The sequence below is a fragment of the Eschrichtius robustus genome, chromosome 8, assembly GCF_028021215.1.
Source record: "Eschrichtius robustus isolate mEscRob2 chromosome 8, mEscRob2.pri, whole genome shotgun sequence".
NCBI classification, from domain to species: Eukaryota; Metazoa; Chordata; class Mammalia; order Artiodactyla; family Eschrichtiidae; genus Eschrichtius; species Eschrichtius robustus.
This window is the reverse complement of record NC_090831.1, coordinates 84,085,745-84,109,661: the sequence shown is the minus strand read 5'-3', so window position 1 is coordinate 84,109,661 and position 23,917 is coordinate 84,085,745. Positions and strand designations below refer to the sequence as shown.

General features: G+C 54.8%; 1 protein-coding gene across 1 annotated transcript; it reads right to left on the bottom strand.

The window, feature by feature from the left end:
- Nucleotides 1-8,577: 8,577 nt before the first annotated feature.
- Nucleotides 8,578-23,133, bottom strand: GHRHR (growth hormone releasing hormone receptor). The gene is made up of 13 exons (XM_068550022.1): nucleotides 23,077-23,133; nucleotides 18,665-18,767; nucleotides 18,430-18,537; nucleotides 17,650-17,747; nucleotides 16,424-16,521; nucleotides 15,559-15,691; nucleotides 13,951-14,104; nucleotides 13,603-13,663; nucleotides 12,965-13,034; nucleotides 12,184-12,275; nucleotides 11,140-11,269; nucleotides 10,519-10,560; nucleotides 8,578-8,703 (listed from the first exon to the last, which is right to left on the bottom strand). Exons 1-13 carry the CDS (start codon nucleotides 23,131-23,133, stop codon nucleotides 8,578-8,580), a joined length of 1,272 nt encoding a protein of 423 aa, XP_068406123.1.
- Nucleotides 23,134-23,917: the final 784 nt, after the last annotated feature.

Genomic DNA, 23,917 nt, shown 5'->3' with positions numbered 1-23,917 from the left:
CCAGGGCAGAGCCCAGGGGAGGAGGATGAAGGAAGATGAGGCTGGGGAGGTGGGCAGTCCAGGCCACGGAGAGGAACTTGGGTTCTTCTTTCCTAGTCAAATGGGAAAGTGGGGAGGGCTGAGATGGGCTTTATTCTTTCCTCGTGGGCCACGTCCTGTAAGGGCCGAGAGGCCATCAGTGAGGTGTCACCCTGTGGCAGGAGCTCTGGGGTTGTAACAAGGGAATCGGTGAAAGAGGATGGATGTGGGACACAAGAGGGAGGCCGAGGCTTCAGAACCTCCTGATGGAGATTCAGGAGTTACTCCTGGAATCCGTGTGGGAACTGCTGGGCTGATGGGGTTTACACTCAGAACTGGGAGAACAGCAAGAGGAGCTGGCCTCAGTCACCCACGCGGAGCTGTGGAGGAGGAGCTGGGCAGGGGGCTGGATGGGGCCATGCGTGGGAGCTCAGGTGACCTGCAGAAGATCTTCCCTGGAGTCTGTGTCAGGGCATGGGCAAGGCTCCCTGTAAGGCGATTTCCTGTTAACCTTCCCCTACCCCACCCTCCGGAAGACTTCCTGTGCTGGAGCAACCCAGAGCTAAACCCGGAGAAACCTCTACACACACACACACACACACACACACACACACACACACACACGGATATTCTCTTTTTGAAAGACCTAAACTGATCAAGCAGGTCGTGTGCTCTGGGCCTCCCCACCTTCATGTCAGCTGCTCCTCCTCCCAGGATCTTTCCCTTCTCCAAATCTTGCTCATCTTCATGGGCCCCACACACCACTGCCTCCCAGGAGGACTCCTATGACCGCTCTGACCCCCGCTGACCTCTGACATTTGAATCCCCACCGTCCTGCTGGCCTGAGTCCTACATGCCTCTGTTCTCAGTATGCACACCCGCCCCCAAAAGCAGGGCTTAGGTCTCCACTGTGAGATCCCCAGGGCACAGGCCTAGCAGGAGGGTGTGCAGGAGATGAGAGCTCCAAGACTGAGGTCAAGGTCAAGGTCAAGATTCCTGCAGGTTGAGGACTGTGGACTTGGGCTGTGGGCGGGGTCAGGTCTGCCTGTGCTGAGCTGGCTAGTGTAGGAGGCGTTTACTCCCCTGGCCACCCCCATACCCCACGGAGCTCTGGCTGCTGGACTGAGAGGCTGAGGGGAACGTCCAGCCTTCCCCCCAAAGCTGGTCCCGGGCTGTTTGCCTCCTGCCTGACTCCACAGGCTGCTGGATGCCCGGGAGGGGCCCTGCCTGGCAAAGATCTGTCCAGTGAGAACCCAGAGCTGCTCTGTGCCAGCACCATGCCAGCTGAGCCCCAGTCCACGCTGGTGCCATGGCGATGCCACCACTGCCAGCCTGTCCCAGCCCCGTAACCATGGGAATGTGTGCAGAGCTGCGGCTGCTTATGCAACATCTCCGAGACTGGGAAACGGTCTGCCCATCAACCCAGTCCTGCCTGCCGGCCTGACCTGCTCCCTGGGATGCCCGCAGACAGGCTCCGTGAACTTGGGTTATGTTGCCCCACCTGTCATCCCCCAGACTCCTCACACACACACACACACACACACACACACACACACACACACACAGCACCCTGTCTGTGGAAGGGACTCCTGGGGTAGAATGGTCTGGAGGGAAGACGGGGGGAAAGAGAAAGACGTGGGTGAGGGGGATGGACAGAGGGAACCACAGAGGATTCTGACAGGTGGGGGAGCTGGCCGTCTGGTTACAAGCTAAAAGCTCCAGCCACCTCCAGCCAACCTCAACCCCAGATGTCCGGTATCACAGAGATGGGCCAGCTGCCCGATGGGCTGTTCTGTCGCTTCCCACAGCTGGCAGCTGGGGCCCCATACACAGGAAGAAAGAGACAGAGACAGAGACAGAAACAGACAGAGACAGAAGGACAGAGACAGAGAGAGGGAGAGACAGGGAGAGAGAGAGAGAGATACAGAGAGAATACAGAGAGAAATACAGAGAGAGAGAGAGAGAGATACAGAGAGAATACAGAGAGAAATACAGAGAGAGATAGAAATATAGAGATAGAAATACAGAGAGAGAAATACAGAGAGAGAGAGATAGAAATACAGAGAGATAGAAATACAGAGAGAGAAATACAGAGAGAGGTAGAAATACAGAGAGAGAGATACAGAGAGAGAGAGATAGAAATACAGAAAGAGAGAAATACAGAGAGAGAGAGAAATACAGAGAGAGAAATACAGAGAGAGAGAGAGAAATACAGAGAGATAGAAATACAGAGAGAGAGAGAAATACAGAGAGAGAAATACAGAGAGAGAAATATAGAGATAGAAATACAGAGAGAGAAATACAGAGAGAGAGAGAGAGAGAGAAATACAGAGATAGAAATACAGAGGGAGATAGAAATACAGAGACAGAGATAGAAATACAGAGACAGAGAGGGAGAGCCCCAGAAGAGAAATATCCACACAGAGATTCACATAGATGAGAGAGACAGAACAGACTGCCCCCCTCCAACCAAATAAAAGTCCCAAACATCTGCAGTTTATGGTTTCCTGCTGGTTTCCAAAGCCTGGCTCTACCTCTGAAGGCAGCCCTGCTCCTAATGGTTCCAGGGCCTGGCCACTGGCAGCCCCAAAGTTTGGAGGGTGAGGCCATCACAGGATGGCTGGGCAGGACCGGGACACACCAGGGTTCCAGAGTCGTGGCAAGTGCCTGGATCTTTTCCTGCCTCCTGCCCTGCCCCCTGCCCGGGTCCTCTCCACCTGTGGCCTTATCCTGTGTTTCCCTCTGGCTTGCCCTGTCCTCCTTACTCAGTGTCACTCCCCCCAGTGCCTGAGCCCCTCTCTGCAGTCGCCAGCCTTCCCTCGTCACTGGAGACTCTGGCTCTAAGTCTTCCTTGGCCTCAACCGCAGCCTTCATCCTGGGTGACTGCAATGCCCAGGCCCACTGGCCAAGCAGCACCCCCGGCCCTCCTCCTGGTCTCCTGGCAGCCCCTCCCTCGCCCAGCGCGGAGCCCTTGCCCTGGCTACAAACCGCACCAGAGCAGCTCTCATCCCCTCTGACCTCGCCCGCCTGTCCTTGTGGGTCTTTCCTCAATGCCCCCACCTACACAGCTGACGCTTCCATAACCTGCTCCATTTCATCCAGTGTCCCCTCTGGCTTAGATCCCAGGGCCATCGGTGCAAACCCTCATTTGCAAATACGGCCTGGAAATCTCAAGTGCCACTGTCTTCTGGGCAAAACCCCGCCCTGAAGAGGCTCCCCTTGGCCTTCTCTGGGCCAGACACTCCCCCGAGGGAAACTGTCATAACTCCGAATTCACCTGCCCAGCTCGCCCCATTTCCTCCCAGCTTGTCCCCCCACGTTCTGCCACTACTACTTCCCAGCCTCTTCCTTCTCCTCAAGGCCCCACCACTCTCCGCTCCCACCGCACCTTCCCTCGCCCCGCAGACAACCTCGCCTCCGCCTCCGGGGTGAGTGCCGGAGCCAGCAGCCGGCCTCCTACGGCCGCCCACCCGGCCCTCCTGTCGCCTGCATCTACCACCTCCCTGGGGGCAGGGGCCCCTTCCCCAGACAAGATGCCCCCACCTGGGTCCTGGGGCCACCTTCTCAATGACCTCCCTCCACCACTTGCCCTCCCCCCATCCTTCGGTGACTCCTACATCCAGCTCATTAGCATTTATCCAGACAGTCTTCTTACAAAGAAACAACCCCCCATCGACCCACATTCCCCTCCTGATACCCTCTCATCTCCCCTCCCCCTCCCAGACCAGCCTGGGTAAAGGGCGTGTCCACACAGCCCCCTCACTGTGTAGCCCCCTCCAGGCTGCCTTCCGAGTCCATCTTCTGCCCCAAACGCTCCTGCTCCTGCCGCGAGCTGCACCGTCAGGTCCACGGCCTGCTTTGCAAGCCTGGTCTCAGGTCTTAGGGCTGCGCAGCAGCGCTCACACCATCCCCACCCCAGTCCATCTGGATTCCCTCCCACTCTCGGGCTGCTCCCTCCAGCCTCCTCCGGAGGCTCCTGCTCCTGCGCGGGGCCTGGGGATATGCAGTCCCTCCAGTGTCCTTTCAGGCGCAAGCCTCACTCTCACCGCCCGGGGGTCAGACGCCACCACAGATATTCCCACAGCTCACGAGTCTCACTTCCCAGCCAGGCCCATCTCCTCAGCTCCAGCCTGCGCCTTGGCATCCATCTGTCTCCCGTGCACCCCACACTGACCACGCTCACGCTCCTAAAATGTGCTCTCCCCCCTAAAACGTGCTCCTCTCCACCTCGGCCTGTTCCAGGAATCTTCCTACAAAGCTCCCTTCTCTTCACCTCACACATGAACTCATCACCCAATTAGACATCTTCAATCTGGCCTAGCCTTTCCTACCACCATCCCCTGAGCCAAGCCTCCCTTTGCAGCCTCCCTGCTTCCGGCTGAGGTCTCCACCCCAAATTCAGTCTTCCCATCCATACCAGTCAAAGGGATTACTGCAAAAACATGTCCCATTATATCACACACTTCCAACAGCTCTTGGGATGAAACCTCCTTAACGTGGCTTTTCCTGTCCCTGCGTGATCTGGGTGCTGCCCACCCCACCTCATCTCAGGCCACCCTCCCCTTTTCTCACTTCAATCCAGCCACAGTAACTACTTTCAGGTCCTGCGAATGACAAGCTCCTTTTCACCTTGGGGCCTTTGCACATGCTATTTCCGCTACCTGGGATTTTACCCACTTCCTTACCCAGCCAACTCATATTCACGGTCTAATCTCAGCTTACATGTCGCTTTCTCTAGAAAGCCTTTTTTTTAACACCCCCAGACTAGACTTGGTCCTCTAGATGTTTCTTCTTTTGGTACTCTATTTCTCCTCTGTACATCTATAGCCATTATCATGCAATTGTTTGAGCTGCATGACTGTCTCCCAGTGTTGGACATCTGTCATGTTCGTGGCCAGCCAGCTTATTCTGAATGCCTGTCTTATGTCTGAGGAACTTGCGACAGTGTGTGGACCTTCTCCGGGTAGAAGTCAGCGTGGGCTCTCTAGCACCCCCTGTAGCTAGTGGGCAGGGTCAGGACCAAGGCCGTGCCATCAGAGGCAGCTCTGTGAGACTTGGGTTCGGGAGAGAGCACCAAGAGGAAGCCAGCGCCAAGTGCAATTGAGTTTTTGGCAAGCATGGCAGTGGAGGAGTCTGGCTTTTCAGGACAGCCATGTGGGGTGTCCGGCATTGCGTCCCCAGTGTTACTGGTGTGAGCACCTGAGTCTGCAACGAAAAGTGGTGGAGTGGGGAATTCGCCACAGTGGTCCCCTGGTTGGGGGTGGGCGCTGCCTCTGACTGTACTCCTGGAGACCAGTGAGCTCCCTGACGTTTTTGACTAAATCATGTTTCTGCTTAACCCAGCCTGAGGGGTCCTGTGGCCTGCAGCAGAGACCTCTGACTCATATTCTCCCTAACCAGACCCTAAGCCCCTGAATAGGAATGTTCTGGAATTGTTTGCAGCCGTGTTTCTAAGTGCTGGCAAGGTGTCTGCCACCTAAGCAAGTACTTAGCAAATAGGTGGCCCCACAGAACTCAGAGCCCTAACAGGAATGTCCATGAAAATCCCTGAGGAGAACAAAGTCTGAGTCTGATACCCACCATCCTGTCCTGCAGACCCTTCCTCCAAACGTTGCTCCTCAAGCTGAGATCAGCCACACTCTTGCTTCCTGCCCAGCAGATGGTGGCTCTTGGCCTGGTGGGGTTCTAGGCTCTATACAACCAGCCCGAGTCCCTTCCTCCAGGAAGCCTTCCTTGACTGCTCCTGCCCTCACCAACACCCTGTTCTCTGAGCTCCCACAGCCCAGAGAATTTGAGCCCCACACACCCGCTCTTACTCACATCCAGGTTTGGGCTCATCCCTGGGGATCTCTTCAACATTCCTGGGGTCTCCCCTGGGATAGGGAACAGGCCCCTCTTTTGTACCCTCCCTCCTCCTCCCCACAGTGGAGAGGAGCACAGGTTGGCCACAACAGGGAAGTTTCTTCCTTCTCTTTAGGAAACTCCTTTCAGGACCTGAGGAGAGGCTGGCTGGAAGGAAATCGTTGCACTGGATGATGGAAAATCCTACTTTCCCTGCACAAAACCAGGGGCCCAGGGAAACCCCTCCCATCTGGTGTGAACCCTGTACAGAGACTCCAGTGAGCACAGGTTCTCCTATCCCTTCAGCTCTCACTCTTCTTATCAGCTTCTTCCTCCTCAAGACTGGGGTTGGAAGGGCTCGGGGGTGTCCCATTCCCCTCCTCCTCCAAAAGCCTCCTGCCCCCCTACGCTGGCCAGACCACGAGGTCCTTCTTCCCCCAGCCCTGCAGGCTCACTGTGGCCCAGGCCAGGCCCTGGGAGCCCTGTGTCCACCTCCAGCATTGGGGCCTCATCAGGGAGCTTGGTCAGCCCAGCCAATGCTCTTAACCGTCATTGTTCTGCCACCTGGTGGCCAAGCTAAGCATTGCTCCTCTCAACTCTGTTGCCTGCAATTCAGTGTCCCTTTCGAAAAGCTCTCAGAAGTCACCTATTGACCGACTCCTTCCTGCTGTAGATGGGGTTGCTGAGGCCCCGAGAAGGGAAGGGTTTACCAATCAAGGGATCTGCCCAGAAACCCTCAGTGTAGCCCCAGGCAAAGGATCCTTGTAGTGGAAGAGACTAGCAAAGTGGTGGGAATTTGAGGCTCCAGTAGAAACTGGAGGGAGCAAGGAGTAGACTTCCAGCCATAGATGAAACCTCTAGGGAAGGGATGGACAATTCACAAAGTGAGTTTCTGCTTCAACCACTGCTACCACCACAAACTGCTAACGCTAACTGCTAACTAACCACTACTGATGCCAGTTAAGACTTCAGGAGGGGCTTCCCTGGCGGCTCAGTGGTTAAGAATCCACCTGCCAATGCAGGGGACACAGGTTCGAGCCCTGGTCCGGGAAGATCCCACATGCCACAGAGCAACTAAGCCCGTGCACCACAACTACTGAGCCCGCCTGCCACAACTACTGAAGCCCGCACACCTAGACCCCGTGCTCTGCAACAAGGGAAGCCACAGCAACAAGAGTAGCCCCCACTCACCACAACCAGAGAACAGCACACGTGCAGCAACAAAGACCCAACACAGCAAAAAATAAAATAAATAAAATTTTTAAATAAAAATAAATAAATAAATAGGAGGGCACATCCCCTCCCCAGGGTTTAGGAAAACAAAAAAAACTTCAGGAGACCACTCTTTGACTATTAAAACGAAATCTCTCCCATTTTTGAACTACTCACATCAGATCTGTCCTGCAAAACTCAGCTCCATTCCCCGGCCTCCAGGAAGCCTTCCTTTACTACCTCAGCCTTCCCTGCCATTGTCTTCTCTTCTGATGGCCACTCTTGCCCTTACAGTCACAGGGGTTCCAGTGAAAGGAGATGCAGCCATATGAAACCCAAGGGCACATTGTTGGCCATAATGCCCAGCTGCCCAGCACTTTCCTGGTCAGACAAATGTCAAAAGTGTGGCCACAGTCTAAAAACCCTACCATGCATTTCTTCCTTTAGTCTCAGATCGTAAAAGCAGTTCATACTCATTGTAGGGCTTTTGGGAGAAATAGAAGGGATTTTAAAAGAAAATAAAAATCAGCCATAATCTCTTTACCCAAAGACTGGGTAATGCCTAGAGTTGGCAGAGCTGCTGGTGGGAGTGGAGATCTCGCCGGAGCTCTGGGTGCAATCTGGCACCACTCCGTCACGTTAAGAAAAGGCACAACCGCTGACCTGGCACTTCCACTCTGTGGTATGTGTCCCGGAGAAAGGCTTGCTGGCGTGGGGGCATGAGGGCACAAGCACGCGAACATTCACCTAGAGGCAGGGGGAGACAGGATGGTCACACGTGGGCGGTGACACCATGTGGCACCATACGGCAGTCAAAACAAGCAACCAGATGAGCACATGGCAACAAGGGTGGATCTCTTAAAAGTGCTGAGAGGAAAAACATCAGAAGCAGGATGAAGCATATAGCCGACAGCATTTATGTAAATTAAAAGTACAGACGCACACAACACTACACATTCTGCAAGAACACAGAAACACAAGAATTCACATTTAACACATTGGAATGTTTGCCTGTGGGAGGAGGGGAATGGGAGTGCAGGTAGAGACAAAAGAGAACACATTTTTTTAATGAATTAAACACGAGGATCCTTGCACAGACAAGTGATGGGGACGTGACATGAACTGAGATGCGATAAATGCACGTCTGCACTGGGGGTTCAAATAAAGCCTACAGACCCCTCCCCTGCAGAGGCACATGGTTTCACTCTAACGTGTATCTATTCATTTACAAGTTTATTGGCTCCTCTGGCGTTGGGCTATGGCCCAGACTCCAGGAAGAGGAACATGAGAAGAACAGACAGGAACCAAGGAAGTCAGAGGTGGACACACAGAGACCCGGGCGAAAAGAGTCAGGGGCAGGACAGGGAAGAAGGGCTGGGCAGCAGCTTGGGTGGAGGCGTCAACTGAGGGTTCCCAGGGGGCGCTGCTCCCACTCCTCTGAAGGGTGGTGGGCCCGTGTAGCTGCCCAAGTTCAGGTGTGGATTCCAGTCACGTGATGTGGCCAGCCTAGCACACAGATGTCAGCACCTTCGCCCTTGAGCGGGAAGGCATCGTCCACTTGGCATGAGTCCTCCAGGCTGGCAGAAGTTCAGGATCATGGCCACGCCACCTCCGTGAGATCTCAGTCCTCACCTCCAAGCAAGGACAAGAGGGAGGATGTTAGGAAGGTCCCATTGCCACATCTTTACTCAACCCCAGTGGGGCTGAGGGTGCAGGGGGAGACCATGCAGGAGAAACAGAGACAGGGGTTCCTGGAGCAGGAGAAGCTATGGTTGGCCACAGCCACTGTTAAGTACTACCTCTAGAGGATACTACTTCCTCCTTCCTGTATTGCTGACCATTCCCTTTGGCTCCTTTCTCTTTTAGCACTGCCTTTGTCTGGGCCCAGTTAAAGACATTTATGGCTGCTTTCTTGAGTTTCTGGCCAAAAAACTACTCTGTCTTCCCCAAAAGCTTAGACCATCCCCTGCTCTGGGGCTCATTCCTGCCCCTGCCCACTGAGCTGAACTGTGGCCACTGGGAACCTGTCCAGGGGACATGACCTGAAGGAAGAGAGGCCTCCAAACTCTGTCTGAGGAGGTGCAATTGAGGGGATTGAGAGTAACTGAAAGAAAAGCCACTTGGGAGATGTAGGGGGGTGGGGGGAGTGTCTGTATCTTCACATCTCCAAGGGGCTGCTTGGGCAAAGGGGGCTGAGAGGCTGTGACATTTCTGACAGAGCTGAATTTAGGCTGTGACAAAGACAGAAAGGAGACAGTTTTCCATTCAACATAAAGGTGAGCTTCCTGATGATAGAAAGTGTCATTGATAGGTAGTAAGCTCCCTGTCTCCAGAGGCATTTAACTATCTGGTCCCCAAACCGCTTCCTGGGACAGATCCCTTCACAACTCTCTGTGGAATCCCCTTTTCCAGATCCCACCCACCTTGTCCAGGGCTGTTCCTCGCCCCTCTCTGCAACCCCAGGGCCCATGAGCCACTACAATCAGATACTGCAGTCCTGTGTCTGCATCCAGACGCCAGATAAGGCTGCAGGAGACTCAGAAAGGCTAGGGTGGTAGTAAAGAATGGCAGAGGGGAGGGAGCCAATAAGAGACAGTGGTGGCAGAATAGGGGGGTGCAATGCTCCACAGCTGGGGTACAGGTACGTACATCCAGGTCTCCAGCAGAACACAGAGCCCACAGCAAATCCTTGGCCACCAGAGGGAGCCCATGACTCTGCCTGTGCACACAGCAACAGGACCTGGTTGTCTGGGGCACTGAGTTAAATTCTCCCACCCCTCCCCATAAAGCAAGTCTGTCCTAAAGGAAAAATGCGAAGTGTCTTCTGGGTGGGATGTTATAATTCACTCCTCTTTACCATCTCTCCATAGTTCTACATGTGCACCGGTACCATCTATTCTGTCTATTCATGTGTTTGTCCATCTCTGTTTGGTCTGTTCTTTTTGTGCGCCTGTCCTCCGGGTGCTCTGTCTCAGAGTCCCTGGCTTTGCTCTCCATCATCCTCCCTGTCTCTGCACTTGAATTTATTTTCCTAGACTTTGTATGTCCACCTCTGATTTTCTTGGTTCCTCTGTGTCTTCTCCCTGTCTCTCCAGGAGCCGACTTATTCCTTCCTCCACTCTCTCTCGTTCAGTTTTAGAAACACAGAATTAAAGGATCCTTTTAACCCACCCCTGGATCCCTCTTCTGATCCCTGAAAGGCCTTCTCCACCTCCTGCTGAATGGACAGTAAACTTGGCCCAGCCCAGAGGAGGGATGGATAAAAGATGTTTACAGGAAGTATTCAGGTTAAGCGTGATCCAGAAACTCAGGACAGATTTCCACATAGGATTGCAGGACTCAGTGTTTGGCCTGATCGGGGATTTACAGGGGCTGGGCAGGAGAGAGGCAGCCTTAGGACTGGTGGGAGAGAAGGCTTAACAAATAAGGATAGCCTGAGTCACATACCTCTTGGTTGAGGAAGCAGTACAGGATGGCAACAATGAAGCCCTGTGGGGCCAAAGAGAAAGGACCCCATCACCTTGGCCTGGCCTCAAGGTGTCTGCAGTCTTCCTATTACCTTTTTCCCCTACTCTCCGCCAGGCTGTGACTTGGACCAGGTCTTTGGGAAAAGGGAAAGTAGACGTATTCATCACTTACCATGTGCCAGGCATATTGTCACATGTAATTGTCATAGCAAGTCTGCCAAGGCTGTACTGTTGGCCCCGTTGGCCTGTTTCTCTGATTCTCTTTATTTCTCCATCCCCTAGTATTAAGCACAGAGCCTGACACATGATAGGTGCTCAGTAAATGTTGAATAGATTGGATGGATGGATGGATGGATGAATGGATGGGTAGATGGATGGATATGTAGATAGGCGCATGAGTAGTTGAATGAATAGAGAGATGGATGGATGGGAGAAAAACAGACAGATGGATACTTGAATAGATGGATGAGTGGCTGGAAGGAAGAATAACGAGCCTAGTCGCCCTCAGCCTACCATGAAATCAACCAAGCCTGTGGGCTGCAGCACCTTCCTCCTGCCCAAGGACTCAGAGGGAAGGAGTGAGTGCTGTGGGGGTCCTCACCTGGAAGGAACCCAGTCCCAGCTCCAGGGGGAGGCGAATGCCTAGGCCAGCACTGTCAGGCAGAAAGTTGAAGATGACGTAGTGAATTCCAAACAACGGGATGAGGAGAAGGGTTGACTTGGAGAGACGCCTGCAGAAAAAGACAAGCCCAAGGCTGGAATTAGAAAGTCCCATGGGGGGCTTCCCTGGTGGCGCAGTGGTTGAGAGTCTGCCTGCCGGTGCAGGGGACGCGGGTTCGAGCCCTGGTCTGTGAGGATCCCACATGCCGCGGAGCAACTAGGCCCGTGAGCCACAATTACTGAGCCTGCGCGTCTGGAGCCTGTGCTCCGCAAGAAGAGAGGCCGCGATGATGAGAGACCCGTGCACCGCGATAAGGAGTGGCCCCCGCTTGCCGCAACTAGAGAAAGCCCTAGCACAGAAACGAAGACCCAACACAGCCATAAATAAATAAATAAATAAAATAAATAAACCCAAAGTTTAAAAAAAAAAAAAAGAAAGTCCCATGGGCCCCCTGCCTACTTTCACTTCCCACCAGCTTCCCATATCAATTCTACACACCAGCCACCCTGGAGAACTCCCCACATGCACCCTGGGCTTCCTTACTTTGGGCCCCTGGATTCCGCTGTTCCCTCTGACAAATTCTCTTGTCTCAATTTATTCTAGTCAAGTCTATGCATCTTTCAAAGTCTAGTTCAAAGACACCTCTTCCAGGAAGTCTTCCCGGACTGTACTCCAACCCCACCATCTGTTTAGAAAGGATCTCCTTCTGCAGGCTCCCGTAGAAATTGATCCCAACACTCATCAGCCTATTTGGCCTGGCACCTGGCTGTTTGGAGGCCCCATCCTTCCTATATTGTGACCTATTGGAGGTCAGGGACCAGATCTATTCTCTCTGGGGACATAGGGACAAGCACTGGACCAGGATCATGGATGCCTAATTGTGCATAAAAGAGAACCATGCTGACTCCCACTCCAGTTATGTCCCCAGAACGCCTGGAAACACACACACACACACACACACACACACACACACACACACATTACCAGTACTGACGCTGGGTGTGGAGGCTGCCCTGAGCTGGCTCCAGTTTCCTCAGCAAGATACGGATAATATTGAGAAAAAGCCCAAAGTTCACCTGGAAATAGAGGTGTAGGGAGGTGGAAGGCAAGGGTCAGGGGTGACTCAAATGGCCTGGGGTGGGACATCTTTGGGGACTAGAAACCTCAAACCCTGGAGAGGCAGGGATGTGCAGGTAGATGGATGTGCAGGTCATTGCTCTAGACCTTGTCGCCTGAGACTGTACAGTCCCATAGGGGGCTCAGGGTCCCCCTCCCTTTCCAGTCCCAGGACCGAGGGTGGGAAGTCAGGCCTTGCCATCCTGCCTCCAGCACCTCTCAGGCTCTTCTCTGGCACAAAGCATGTGGCCTTCTCTTTGCACAACTGCAAAACTGTCAAAAATGCGTACATTCACCCAGGCCACAAAACCAGTCCTAGCTGCCCTGTCTTCCACGTGGGAGCAGGTAGGAGTTTCAGCTGCCGCGTCTTCTACTCTCCCAGCCCAGCCTCACTGCGGCGGTAGGTGATCTGCAACCAGGACACCAGACTCATTGAAACTCTGAGCTAGAAGAGGCCTGAGCTCTGGTTTTACCAATGGGCTGTTGAAGTCCAGAGAGGGCCTCACAGAGAATCTGCGGCAGAACCAGGCTGGAACCCCAGGTGTCCTGACTCCCAGCCTGGAGTCGTGTTTCCTGCTGTGTATGGCTGCTCGGTGGACCCAGGGAGGTTGGCTGAATAAAGCAGAGGACACTGGCCCCAGGCACTGACCCCAACGGAAAGGACGATGGGTCCTTTGATGATCCACCAATAGGGGGAGCTGTCGTCCAGGTCCCAGCACCTGGGGAGAGGACAGGCCGGGACTGATGGGGGGGCGGGGGTGGGGTGGGGTGGGAAGAGTGCAGTTGCTGGAAAGCCCTTTTCTGCGGCACCCATGCTCCTCCCTCCTCTCTACCTACCAGCCTCTAGGCTCCTCACTTTGGAATTTGAGCCTTCTAGCCTCACCCTACTCCCAACCAGCCTTATCTACGTTCTCTCAGACATTTAGGCACTTTCCAAAGGCGTGCCCTGATCCAAGCTGGGTTCACTCTTTCTCTCCACCTAGGTGGATGAGTTTCTCAAAACTCAGTCTGTTTGCTGCCTTCTTGTGGCTCCAACACTCCCCCTGTTCCAGAAGGCCCCCACTTACAACCCCCTACCCCCTGAGCCCCGAACCCTGAGATTCTGTGCCCCCTTCTTGCCCAGGCTCAAGCCCCTTTTGTGCTACCCACAACTGCATCTCCCACCCCTCTCCCAAGCCTGGCAGCTCTCCTCTTCCCAGCTTGGAGGACAGCCTCACTGCCCGAGAGTCCAGTCCATGCCCCACGGGGACCCAGCACGGGTGTGATGAAGGGATAGCCCAGACTCACGCAACATCCTCAAAGGCCAACTTGCAACCCACCCACATGCCGGTGAAGAGCAGGGGAAGCCCTGAGGGGGTACAGAAAAGACACAAGTAAGGGGTCTTCATCCTGCGCCCACCTCCCACCACTGCAGCCCGTCACACAGGGCACTGTGAAGGCGGGACCAGGAGAGAGCCCAGAGATCGGGGACCTGGCCCTGATCTCCAGCACTTGCTGTAGGACTGTAAGCTGCCCTTCCTCTCCCTGGGCCTTGGGGTCATCGTGAGCGAGATGAAGGGACCTTGGTGTGAGCTCCCTGGGCATCCCCGACACCCCAACACCCGCACAGTGCCCAAACCAGCCCTCGGTGCTCACCCCAGCCAGCAAGGACCAGCCACCAGAAGGTTCTCCTTGTGCTGGGTGACGTGGAGGCCAAGAGGCAGGTCAGGTAGACAGCTTCTGCCAGCAGCCAGCTGAAGTTGGTCATGGTGGCGAAATGGGAGGTGGCCACGGAGACCTTGCACAGAACCTGCGGGCCAGGGGCTGGGCGCTTCAGAGCCGGGACACCCATTGGAGCCCCGCCAAGTCTCCCCTACCCCACTCAGGCCCCAAACCTCCACCTTGGGCTGCCCCAGAGGGGGTGTGGTTGTGTAATGCAGTGGTTAAGAGCACAGATTTGGGATCCAGACAGCCTGGGTTCAAATTTACCATCTGGATAACCTTCCCACACCTTAGCTTTTCATCTCTAAAAGGAAAAACTTCCAATGCTGGCTCGTGCCTCATCATAAGGATTGAATGGAAACCCTGTATACGAATTGCTACTGTTTTTACTCTCACCCCGTCCCTCCTGAGCTCAAGTCAATCCCTAGAGCTGAGGATATGGAACACCATTTATTCATGCACTGCTCCGTCCTGCGAACATACACGCATGTGCCCGTGCATGCATTCATTCATTCACTGCGTGACTCTGCTCATCTGTCGGGGGAGGAGCGCTCGCCTCTGAGCTCAGAATGGCCCAGGCTTGGTCCCTCTCCCACCATTCAGCTGCTGGGCGACATCGCCAATTACCCCTCATCTACATATGGGACTAAAATGAGAATAGATGTAGGAAATAAAAGGAGATAACATACGTAAAGCATTTAGCGTAATACCTGGCACATAAGTGCTCGATACATATACTATTATTATGTCTTTCATTAACGAATGAAGGTCATCTGTTGGTTTGTTCATTCATGTAGCTGTTCATTTCCAGCACGGTGTCAGAGTAGCTGGTAAGTGCTGGGCCACCACACTCAGCCCAACTTCCCTTATTTTCGGTCTCTTCTCATAGCCCACCTCCCTGCCCCCATGATGACACCCCTGTTTCTTGGACTTGCCCCAGCTTCTCCTGTCTGTGAGAGCTGGTCCTCTCACACTGGACACGTTCACCCTGGTCCTCCCCGCTCCCTCCCTATCATTGCTGCCCAGCCAGCTCCAAAGCCATCTCCTCCCTGAATCCCTCTCCTGTTCTCTCCCAGCTTTCACCTCCCTCTACCTAGTGGTCCCATAATCTGGTATAATCTGTCCCCTTAGGCACCCTGGGTGCTTCTCAAGGGAGGCACACGGCTCTGCCCAGCCCCTGGCATACCCACGCCCAGCACAGACAGACAGTGCTCAGAGGAAGTGTGAAATGGAAAGGCTGGCTGGAGTGAAATGTGGTCCGGGTTGGGATATGGGATGGGGAATGGAACGGGAATACAGAATATGGAGTAGAGAGTGGAATAAGGGAAACGCTGTGGATGGGCACCGTCGTCCAGGAAACAGCTGGAGGATTTAGAACTTGACCGCAAGGAGGGGGAGGAAGGGGGAGGGGTGATTTCCCGCTCTGTCGCTAGCAAAGCGGGAGCCGCAGGGTCAGCCCATGCTACCGGACAGGCACAGCTGCATCTCTAATCCAACCTCCTCGCCCGCACCCACACCAGCACCCCGACCCATGGCTGTTACAGTGGAGAAGCTGCAGTGGTCCGTGTTCTCGCCGTGAAAGAGGGTGGCATCCTTCAGGAACACAGCTCCCGCCTTGAGAATAAAGGTGATGAACAGCTGGGTGTGGATGTAGTTCCTGGGGCAGTGGAGCCTCCTGGAGGGGACAGGAGGGGTGAAGAACAGGAGGCAAGGTGGGAGAGGGGCTTTTGGTGTGCTCAAAGCGGACTTGCGGAGGCTGAGCAGGGTGGGAGGTGAACTGAATTGGCTTGGATTGGATTGGATCAGATTGGATCGGATGGATTGCATTGAACTTGAGGCTTCAGCTATAACCTTGCAGGGCAGCTGGGCTCAGTGTAGGTGAGAGGACAGAGAATAGCAGTCCCTTGCCTTCAGGGAGCTCATGGTGTGGAGGACAGAGGCAGAAACGACAGGGTCCTGCCCAGGGGAGCCCCCTGATAATCAGAGAGAGGAGGCTCACCCCCCGGGAGACAGAGAACAGCGCGGGCCAGGCTGGGGGGTGGGGTGGGGCGGGGCTTTGAGAGGGCAAAGATCAAAGGGTTGAAATAGTCAAGAAGGGCTTCATGGAAGAGACAAAGAGGATTCTTGAGGCAGATGAGAGCTGAGCTTTGAATTTTAACGGATATGAAGGCACTGAGAAAAAAGGAGGCAGTCATTCCAAGCAAATAGAATAAGTTCCACACAAGCAAAGGTGTAGAGGTGGGAGCCAGACCTGGAGTGTGAGGGGATGGGGAAAGGGAAAGGAAAAGTTAGAAATGGCCAATGCCAGATCTGGGAACGTCTTGAATATCCAGGTAAGGGTTCAAGTTTGGTGCTGTGGACAATGCGGAGGGCGAAGGTTCTGGAGTAGGTGATGAAGATGGCGAACCTGAGGGAAACCAGGATGGTGATGGCCATGAAGAGGGCCACGGCAGAGACGCTATGGCCCATGGTGTAGATGATCCTCACGGTGAAGAAGTAGGATTTCTGGGGAGGGTGGAGACGGAGGAATGCTCAGCAACTGGGCCTTTGAGGAAAGGGAGGCTTGACAATCAAGCAGGTGACATTTTCAATTCTATCCCGAAACTGCCCATGTGGGGGCAGGGGTGTCTGTGGGGAGCACAGCAAACTCCCTCCGGAACTGAAGCGAAGCTTTTGTTTACAGCCTGTCGCTGGTGAGGAAGCAGGGGAGGGGTGGGGGGAGGGGCGGAGGGAGCTAGTTGCTTAACTCTGGCTGTCGCTGGGGGTAGGGGGAGGCTGCCACAGAAACCGCACGTCCCTGGGGAGTGACAAAGCTCAGGAGGAAACTGGGCTTGTTTGTTGACATCCAGCTTGCTCACTGGCTTGGGAACATGACATCCCCAAATAAAGGGGACAGCCAGGGACAGCTGCAAGGAAAAGCTCTTTCCAAGACCAAGGATTTGGATCCATCAAAGTCTAGCCTGGACTCCGGAGATGGAGACGGAGCGTGCAGCCTTGCGGGGAGGGGATCGATCGGGAACTCAGCTCCCCTGAGGGATGCAGGCAATCATCGCCCCTCCCAGACTCAGTCTTTTTATCTGAAAAAATGTCAGACTCATGCTTTGCCTTCAGGGCTGGGGGGAAAGAGATATGGGATTATGGGTGTGGAGGCACCTTGCAAAGGTCCTGCTCAATTTGGAAGCGTGGGGTGTGCCAGCTAGGTTAGGGGGCACTGACATCACTCCAGGCTTTGGTTTCTCTCGCTTGCCCACAGACTGAGGGCTAGAGAGGGCAAGGAGCTTGCCCAGGACCACTAAGAGCCTTTGTTTCCCAGAACTACTCTCAGCTCCCTGCCCTGGAGGCCTGGGCACAGAGAGGGTACGCCAAGGAGAAAAGAAGACGGTGGCCAGCACATCTCCCTCCCTGCCCTCTGCCTCCCCTCTCCCTCCTAGCTGCGTGGCCCACCTGTCAGCCTTGAGCAAGTTAGCACAAGACCCCCTCTCTTCCAGACACTGCCATCTTCCGGAAATGTGCTGTAATGAATATTCCAACCTGCTGACTACAATGGGAATGGCGGCCCCTACCGCTTTGCGGTCCACCACCCAATCAAACATCCACAGCGACCCTTCCTCCAAGATGCCAGGAGCCTCTCACCTCTTCAGTTAGCAGCTCCAGGGGCACAGGACAGGCCTCAGGATAGGGCGGGAAGGGCTCAGACCAGCCCGTGATGGTGCAATCCCGCTTCACGGCCCCTGGGAGGCAACAGAGGAGGGGAAGGAGAGATTTTTCTCCTCTCTCCCCAGGAGAGGTCAGGGAGCCGGGGAGTGACCCTGGCAGGGTCTGCACAGACAGCCCATCTCTGCAGCAGAGAGAGAGGAGCCTTCTCTCCAGAGGCCTGGGGTCCAGGCCCAGCCTGCTTGGGACACGTTCTAGGAACTTCCTCTCTGGCCTCAGACTCACCTTCTGTTAATGGAAAGAATGGTTCCCTTGAGGAGCAGAGTAGCGAGCTGGGCCTCCAGCATCCTAAGGGCAGTGGGGAGAAAGGAGGCCCTCTCTGCCCCTGGAGGGACCGTCCACCCCAGACCCCCAGGCCAGGGAGGTGAAGCAGGCAACTTCCCAGAGGACATTTACTCAGTTCCAGGCCCTGAGTTCAGCACTGCCAAGCCCCGATCATTAACCCCACCCCCTGTGTAGTTAGTGCTCTTGTTTTCCCCAGGTCACGGGAGGTCAGGAAGCTGAGGGTCTGGGAGGGTGACTGACTTGCCCGAGGTCACACTGAAAGAGGGGGAGGGGGAAGGCGGTGCTCGATCCAGGTCTGCCTGGCCTCAAAGCCAGGGGCGTGGCCACCGTATTCTGCCACCACCAGATGAAACCACGTCACCTGTCACCTCTGCCTCCTCCCCCTTCCCCCATCACACCCCCATCGCCCCTCACCTGGCTCTGAGCTGAAGTGAGAGAAGAAAGCCGGGCAGGGGAGGCTCACCCACTCGCCAGAGCCTGCCGTCGGCCAGCACAGCAGCCCATCCCAGGTCCTAGGGCAGCCTAGGCAGCGAGATGGGAGCAGAGGAGACTCAGCCCAGGGGACAGGCTTGTCCACCATCCTGAATGTGAGGCTGGAGGAGATCAGGAAATCCGTGACAAGCCACCCCCGCCCTCCCGAGCCACGTACCCAAGGTGGAGTTGGACATCCCCTCTGCTGCTTGTAGACAAGCTCGCTCATCCTCTCTCAGCTGGGTGATGAAGTCACATTCTGGGTGCACGTGGCCCAGTACCTGCAGGAGAGAGTTAATGGGATGAGCTAAGCCAACTGGATGCTTCTTCTGGGTTTGCTGGTCTAACGACCTGAAGACAGAGATAAAGCCTGATTCATTTCCATGGCCATGCTCTTAAGCACAGGACGCGGCTCATCCAGGTATGCTTAATGGATATTTGGACGAAAGGCAGGCAAGCAGGAAGGGAGGGAGGTAGGCAGAGAGAAGAGAGATTTGGATGGATGCCTCCCCTTTTCATTTCATGGAAGTAAGTTCTGAGTCACATTAAACAAAAGTCTTCAGAAGATCTCACAGAGATGGCCAACTCAATAATGCATCCGTGTAGCAGCCTTTTTTCCTTCTTTGTTTTACTCCCCTGCTCTGTACTCCCACTCCCCAAAGGCAATTCTGCATAAAGTACCTTGGTAGGCAGAGTAATGGCCCCCCAAAATGTCCATGTCCTAATCCCTGAAACCTGTGACTATGCAACCTTACAAAGAGACTTTGCAGATGTGATTAAGTTAAGGATCTTGAGATGGAGCGATTATCCTGGATTATCTGGGTGGACCCAATGTCATCACAAGGGTCTTTATAAGAGGGAAGCAAGAGTGTCAGGGTGAGATAAGGAGATATTTTGACAGAAGCAGAGGAGTATGTGTGTGAGTGTGTGTGTGTGTGTGTGTGAGAGAGAGAGAGAGAGAGAGAGAGGGAGAGATGACGATGTTACACTGCTGGCTTTGAAGGTAGAGGATCATGAGCCAAGGCATGCAGGTGGCTTCCAGAAACTGGAAAAGGCAAGGAAGCGAGTTCTCCCCTACAGTCTCCAGAAAGGAATGCAGCCCTGCCAACACTTTGGTTTTAAACCACTGAAAACCATTTTGGACTTCTGACCTCCAGAACTGTAAGAAAATAGATTTGTGCCATTTTAAGTCACTAAGTTGGTGGTAATTTGTTGCAACAGCAACAGGAAACTAATACAACTACCTACACAGATGCCTTTGTCTCAGGCTCTGCTTTCAGAGGTACCCTGACAAAGATATGTGAAAAAAATGGGTAGATTAGTAAGTGAGAGGATAGACGGATAAGTGAATGAGTAGATGAATGAGGTGAAAGAGCAGATGAACGTGGATTCATGGATGAATGAACGAATGGGTAACTGTGTGGCTGGCTGGTAGAATGAGTGAACATACGTACAACAGATAGGTGAATAGATAGACGGATGCGTGAATACATGCATGGACGGATGGATGACTGGATGCATGGTGGATGGGTAGACAGGTGGATGGATGAGGGCATGCACATGAAGATGGATGGGTAGGTAATGGATAGATACATGGAGGGATAACGGGTTTGTTGTGTGACTCAGTAATCATGAAGGATTACAGTTTTAGGAGTTTCCCAGAGCCTGGTGCCACCCAGTGACCACAGGGAATGATCCCTGGAAGCTGGGAAAGAAGCTGTTTTTCTGGAAACCCTCTAGCAGTATTTCTGAAAGTGTGCCTCATGATCTACCTGCAGACCACCTGGGATGGAGCCAAGAATATGCAGAGATCTATGGCTGGCTCTAGGACTTTGCATTTTAACAAGTTATCCAGGAAGCTGGGAGTCAAAGGCAGGAATTCTTAACACCTCTCCCTCCCACTGCCCCAGACTGGAGAAAATCTGAAACGGACTGTCCAACAGGGCACAGCCCCAAACAGGTACATGTGAGGGAACGCAGCTTTATAAGACATGCTCCTTACACTGTAAACATGATCCATAGCCACATTTGTGTACAACATGCACATCAAATTCAATCAGTGTAGATTTCTGTCCCCAAGGATTTCACAGGGAGGAGTGGAGTGAGGATGGGAGCTAAAACCTGGTCCCGATAGATCCAATACAAACTGATCAGAGGCAGGACAGTCACTGCGGGAGGGTGGCCCTTCTCACAAGGACTAAGGAGGTGACATTTGAGCCGGACCTGAAAAAAAAAGGAGCTTTTTTTTTTTTTAATTGGTAAGGAAAAGAGCACTCGAGACAAAGAATGTGCACAGACAAGGGAGTGGGCAGATGCACCTGAGCTGAGTGAAGGGAGAGCCCTTCCCATGGCCATCCTCGCACCCACACGCACACCCACACACACACACACATGCACACACAAGCCCCAGTGTCTGGCACAGAGTCTGTATCAGCAGCTGTTTAATTAGCTCCCAGTGTCCTTTGACAGAAATCCAGGCACGGCAAAGAGCACAGTGGATGCGAGACAGGGACTGGGGTGAGAGAGAAGGGACTTCAAACACCAGAGTGGGGACAGTGGACAGCAGGTGACCACATGGAAGGGACCCAAGGACAGGCCAGTGGGCTAGGAGAGGACCTGGAGACCCAGCCCAGTAAGTAGGCTCACCCCTACCAGCCCTGCCCTACGGGGAAGGACACCCCTGTCCTGACCTGCTGACCCTGTTCGCCCAAATCCAGCTTGGGCTCAGCTCTGCCACCTCCTGCTTGGGCCCCTGGGACCTCAGGTTACAGATTCCACCTGCCGCCCAGGCTCTGGGTCTCCAACCTGGTGGTGCCTCTTGGCTTCCTCCCTGGGACTCAGGGACCCAGGAGCCATCTCAGAGCAGAGCCCCAGTCTTATGTCCCCCACATGTCCCCAGTAGCAGTCTGATGGTCAGAAGCGGGTAGATGGGGAGGGCAGACTCACCTGATATGGGACTGCAGGCTCCGTCTGCCCTTCCTCCCCCTCCACGTCTGCAGCCCATCCCTTCCTGGGATACCTTCTCAGGGCCTGACTAGGGAACCACTGAGGCCAAAAGAACTAGGGCCCCTGGTGGGAAGCCTCCCACCGAAAGGAGAGACAGACAGCCCTCACCGTTCCTAAGGGGAGGAAAATTCAGGGAAGCCCAACTCGTGACCCAGATGTGTGGTAACAGGTGGAGACTGTACGGGGTGGGGAACGGTGGACCATTCCAAGACTTACCCAAACGCTCCTGATGGACGCCCCCCCGCCCCATTCACCTAGGGCTCAGGGATCATCTGGCCCCTGTACTGGACCCACTCCTCCTGAGGGGAGACTCTCTCACCCTGCGTACCTCGGCCTTGCTGACCGTGACTACAGCTAACCCGGGGTCTGTCCAGGATGCAGGCCACACTGGGAAACAGTGACTTGGTGCTGGCCCTGACCCTGCCACCAGCAGCTGAATGACCCCCACGGGATCTCAATCTCCCCTCCTAAAAATAGAGCATTCACTGTGGGGTGCACACAGATGAGAGGCAGGAGGCGCCCCTCAATGAAGAGGGGAGGGCGCAGAAGTCTCCCATACTGCACCCCATGCCCAGCCTTAGACAAGTCAGATCTGACTTCATGCACAGCAGCCCTGGGGGGCAGATACTGTGTTCTTCTTTTACAAGACAGACAAGTGAGGCTCAGGAAGGGACTTGCACAGAGCACACAGCTAGTTTCACGGCTCCAGGATTCAAGCCTAAAGGCCATGCACCCTCGTGGCAGGGTGCAGCAAAGTGCCTGGGAGGCGTGGCATGGGCCCCCGCCCACATACACACACTCCCATACAAGCCAGTGGAGGAAGAGGGAGCCCTCAGTCCCTGCGGGCTCTCAGGAGTCCCTGGGAGCTGCAGCTTCCTCCCCGGGACCTGTGTCTCCCATCCTGGTCCCCGCGTCACTGTCACTTGCATGCACTCCGGGAAAGCATGCTGGGGAACTGCGGCACATTCGGAGAGGGCCCCCTCCTGGCAGCCCGTTCTCCAGCATCCTAGGCCTCCGAGCAACATCTGATGGTGGACAGCTTCTCAGGGCCCCAGGGCGTATCATGCGAGGAAGTGTCCCCCAAATGCCGGAGGGGAGCAGCTGCTCACTTACTACCCAGGGCCTCTCAGTCCCTGGCCACCCCCTCTTCAAAGGAAGCAACCAAATGGAGTGGCTCCAGGGGTCGTGGGGATAGGGAGGGCTCTGGGGAGCTTGTCGGAGGAGGGGGTGTGGATAAGACTTGGGATGTGAAGGGGAGGCGGAAGTACTGTCTTGGGACAGAGTCTTGTGGCCCCCAGAGGGTGCAGACAGGCCCTGGGGGGAGCAACGGGCAAGCAAATTCCGTTCAGCCCCAGGAAGGACGGTTTCATTGTCAGAGCTCCCCAGGGGTGAGCAGGGTGCCTGGGAAGGGAGGGGGAGGAGAGGAGGGGGCCGCGGAGGAGATGAGGAGTTCTCCAAGTCAAGCCACCCCTTGCTTGGTAGAGAGACTCCTGTGTTGGTGAAGGGTGGACCCCGGTATGGCCCTGTGGCTCCCAGATCTCGAGGCCAGTGGGAGGGGCAGGAGGGTCTGAGCTGGCTACTCACGATGGGTAAGGGGCGCAGCAAGCAGAGGATGCAGGCACCCCACACCTTGCTGTCCATGGTAGGGGCGTGGCAGCGGCTCCTCGGTCAGCCTCGGTGAGCCCCGCTCTCCTGCCCACGGTCCCCTGCTCCTGCCGCCGCTGCCAGCACACCGTCTGCCTCCCCTTCCCAGGTGGCTGTTTGCATAGGCAGGAGCCAGCGAAGGGGACTGAACGGCTGAATATTCACCAGGATTACAGGACACCGTGCCCATCTCAGCCCCGGCCTTGGGGTGGGACTCCACGTTCCCAGGAGGAACGGGTTGGGCCCCTGCAACCCCCTTCCACTCTGTCTGTAAGTCGGCCTGTGTCTGTCCTAATACCAAGGTCACAGAGAAATGACAGCCACAGGACACCTCTTACCTCAGTAGGTCAGTTTTCTTTATCGTTTTCTTCTCTGAGCCCAGCCCTCTGCGGGCCCACCCTGGAGAGATTCAGAGAAGAAGAAGAAGGCCTGGGCCCACCCTCAGGGAGCCCCCAGTTTGGTTGCGATCCCAGCCTCATCCACAGTGCTGGAGGGTGAACTCAGAGCCCTGGGGACCCAGCAGAGGTGGATAGGGTGTCAGTGGGCGCTGGAAAGTAGGAATGAGCTTAGAAAAGGGCAGCGCAATCACGAAGCACCCATATGGGCTGGTCGAGAAGGTGACAGACATATCAGCAGAACCTCATTTCTGTTCCTGGCAAGGATGCCAGCCTGGATGGCGAGGTGAAGTCTGCAGGCGTCCAGGCTCTGGACTTTACATGGGGGCCTTGTCAAGTCTCTCCAGAAGTCCTCATGGCAACAGAGAAAAACAGGAAACGTGCAA

What these genes read in the sequence shown, in the direction of transcription:
- GHRHR (XM_068550022.1), bottom strand. Translation starts at nt 23,133, where the DNA reads ATGGACAGCAAGGTGTGGGGTGCCTGCATCCTCTGCTTGCTGCGCCCC. An exon ending in TTGGCCTTTGAGGATGTTGC is followed by an intron (nt 13,035 to 13,602) that starts GTGAGTCTGGGC and finishes TCCTCTCCCCAG; the next exon opens with GTGCTGGGACCTGGACGACA. An exon ending in CCATCGTCCTTTCCGTTGGG is followed by an intron (nt 12,276 to 12,964) that starts GTCAGTGCCTGG and finishes CTCTATTTCCAG; the next exon opens with GTGAACTTTGGGCTTTTTCT.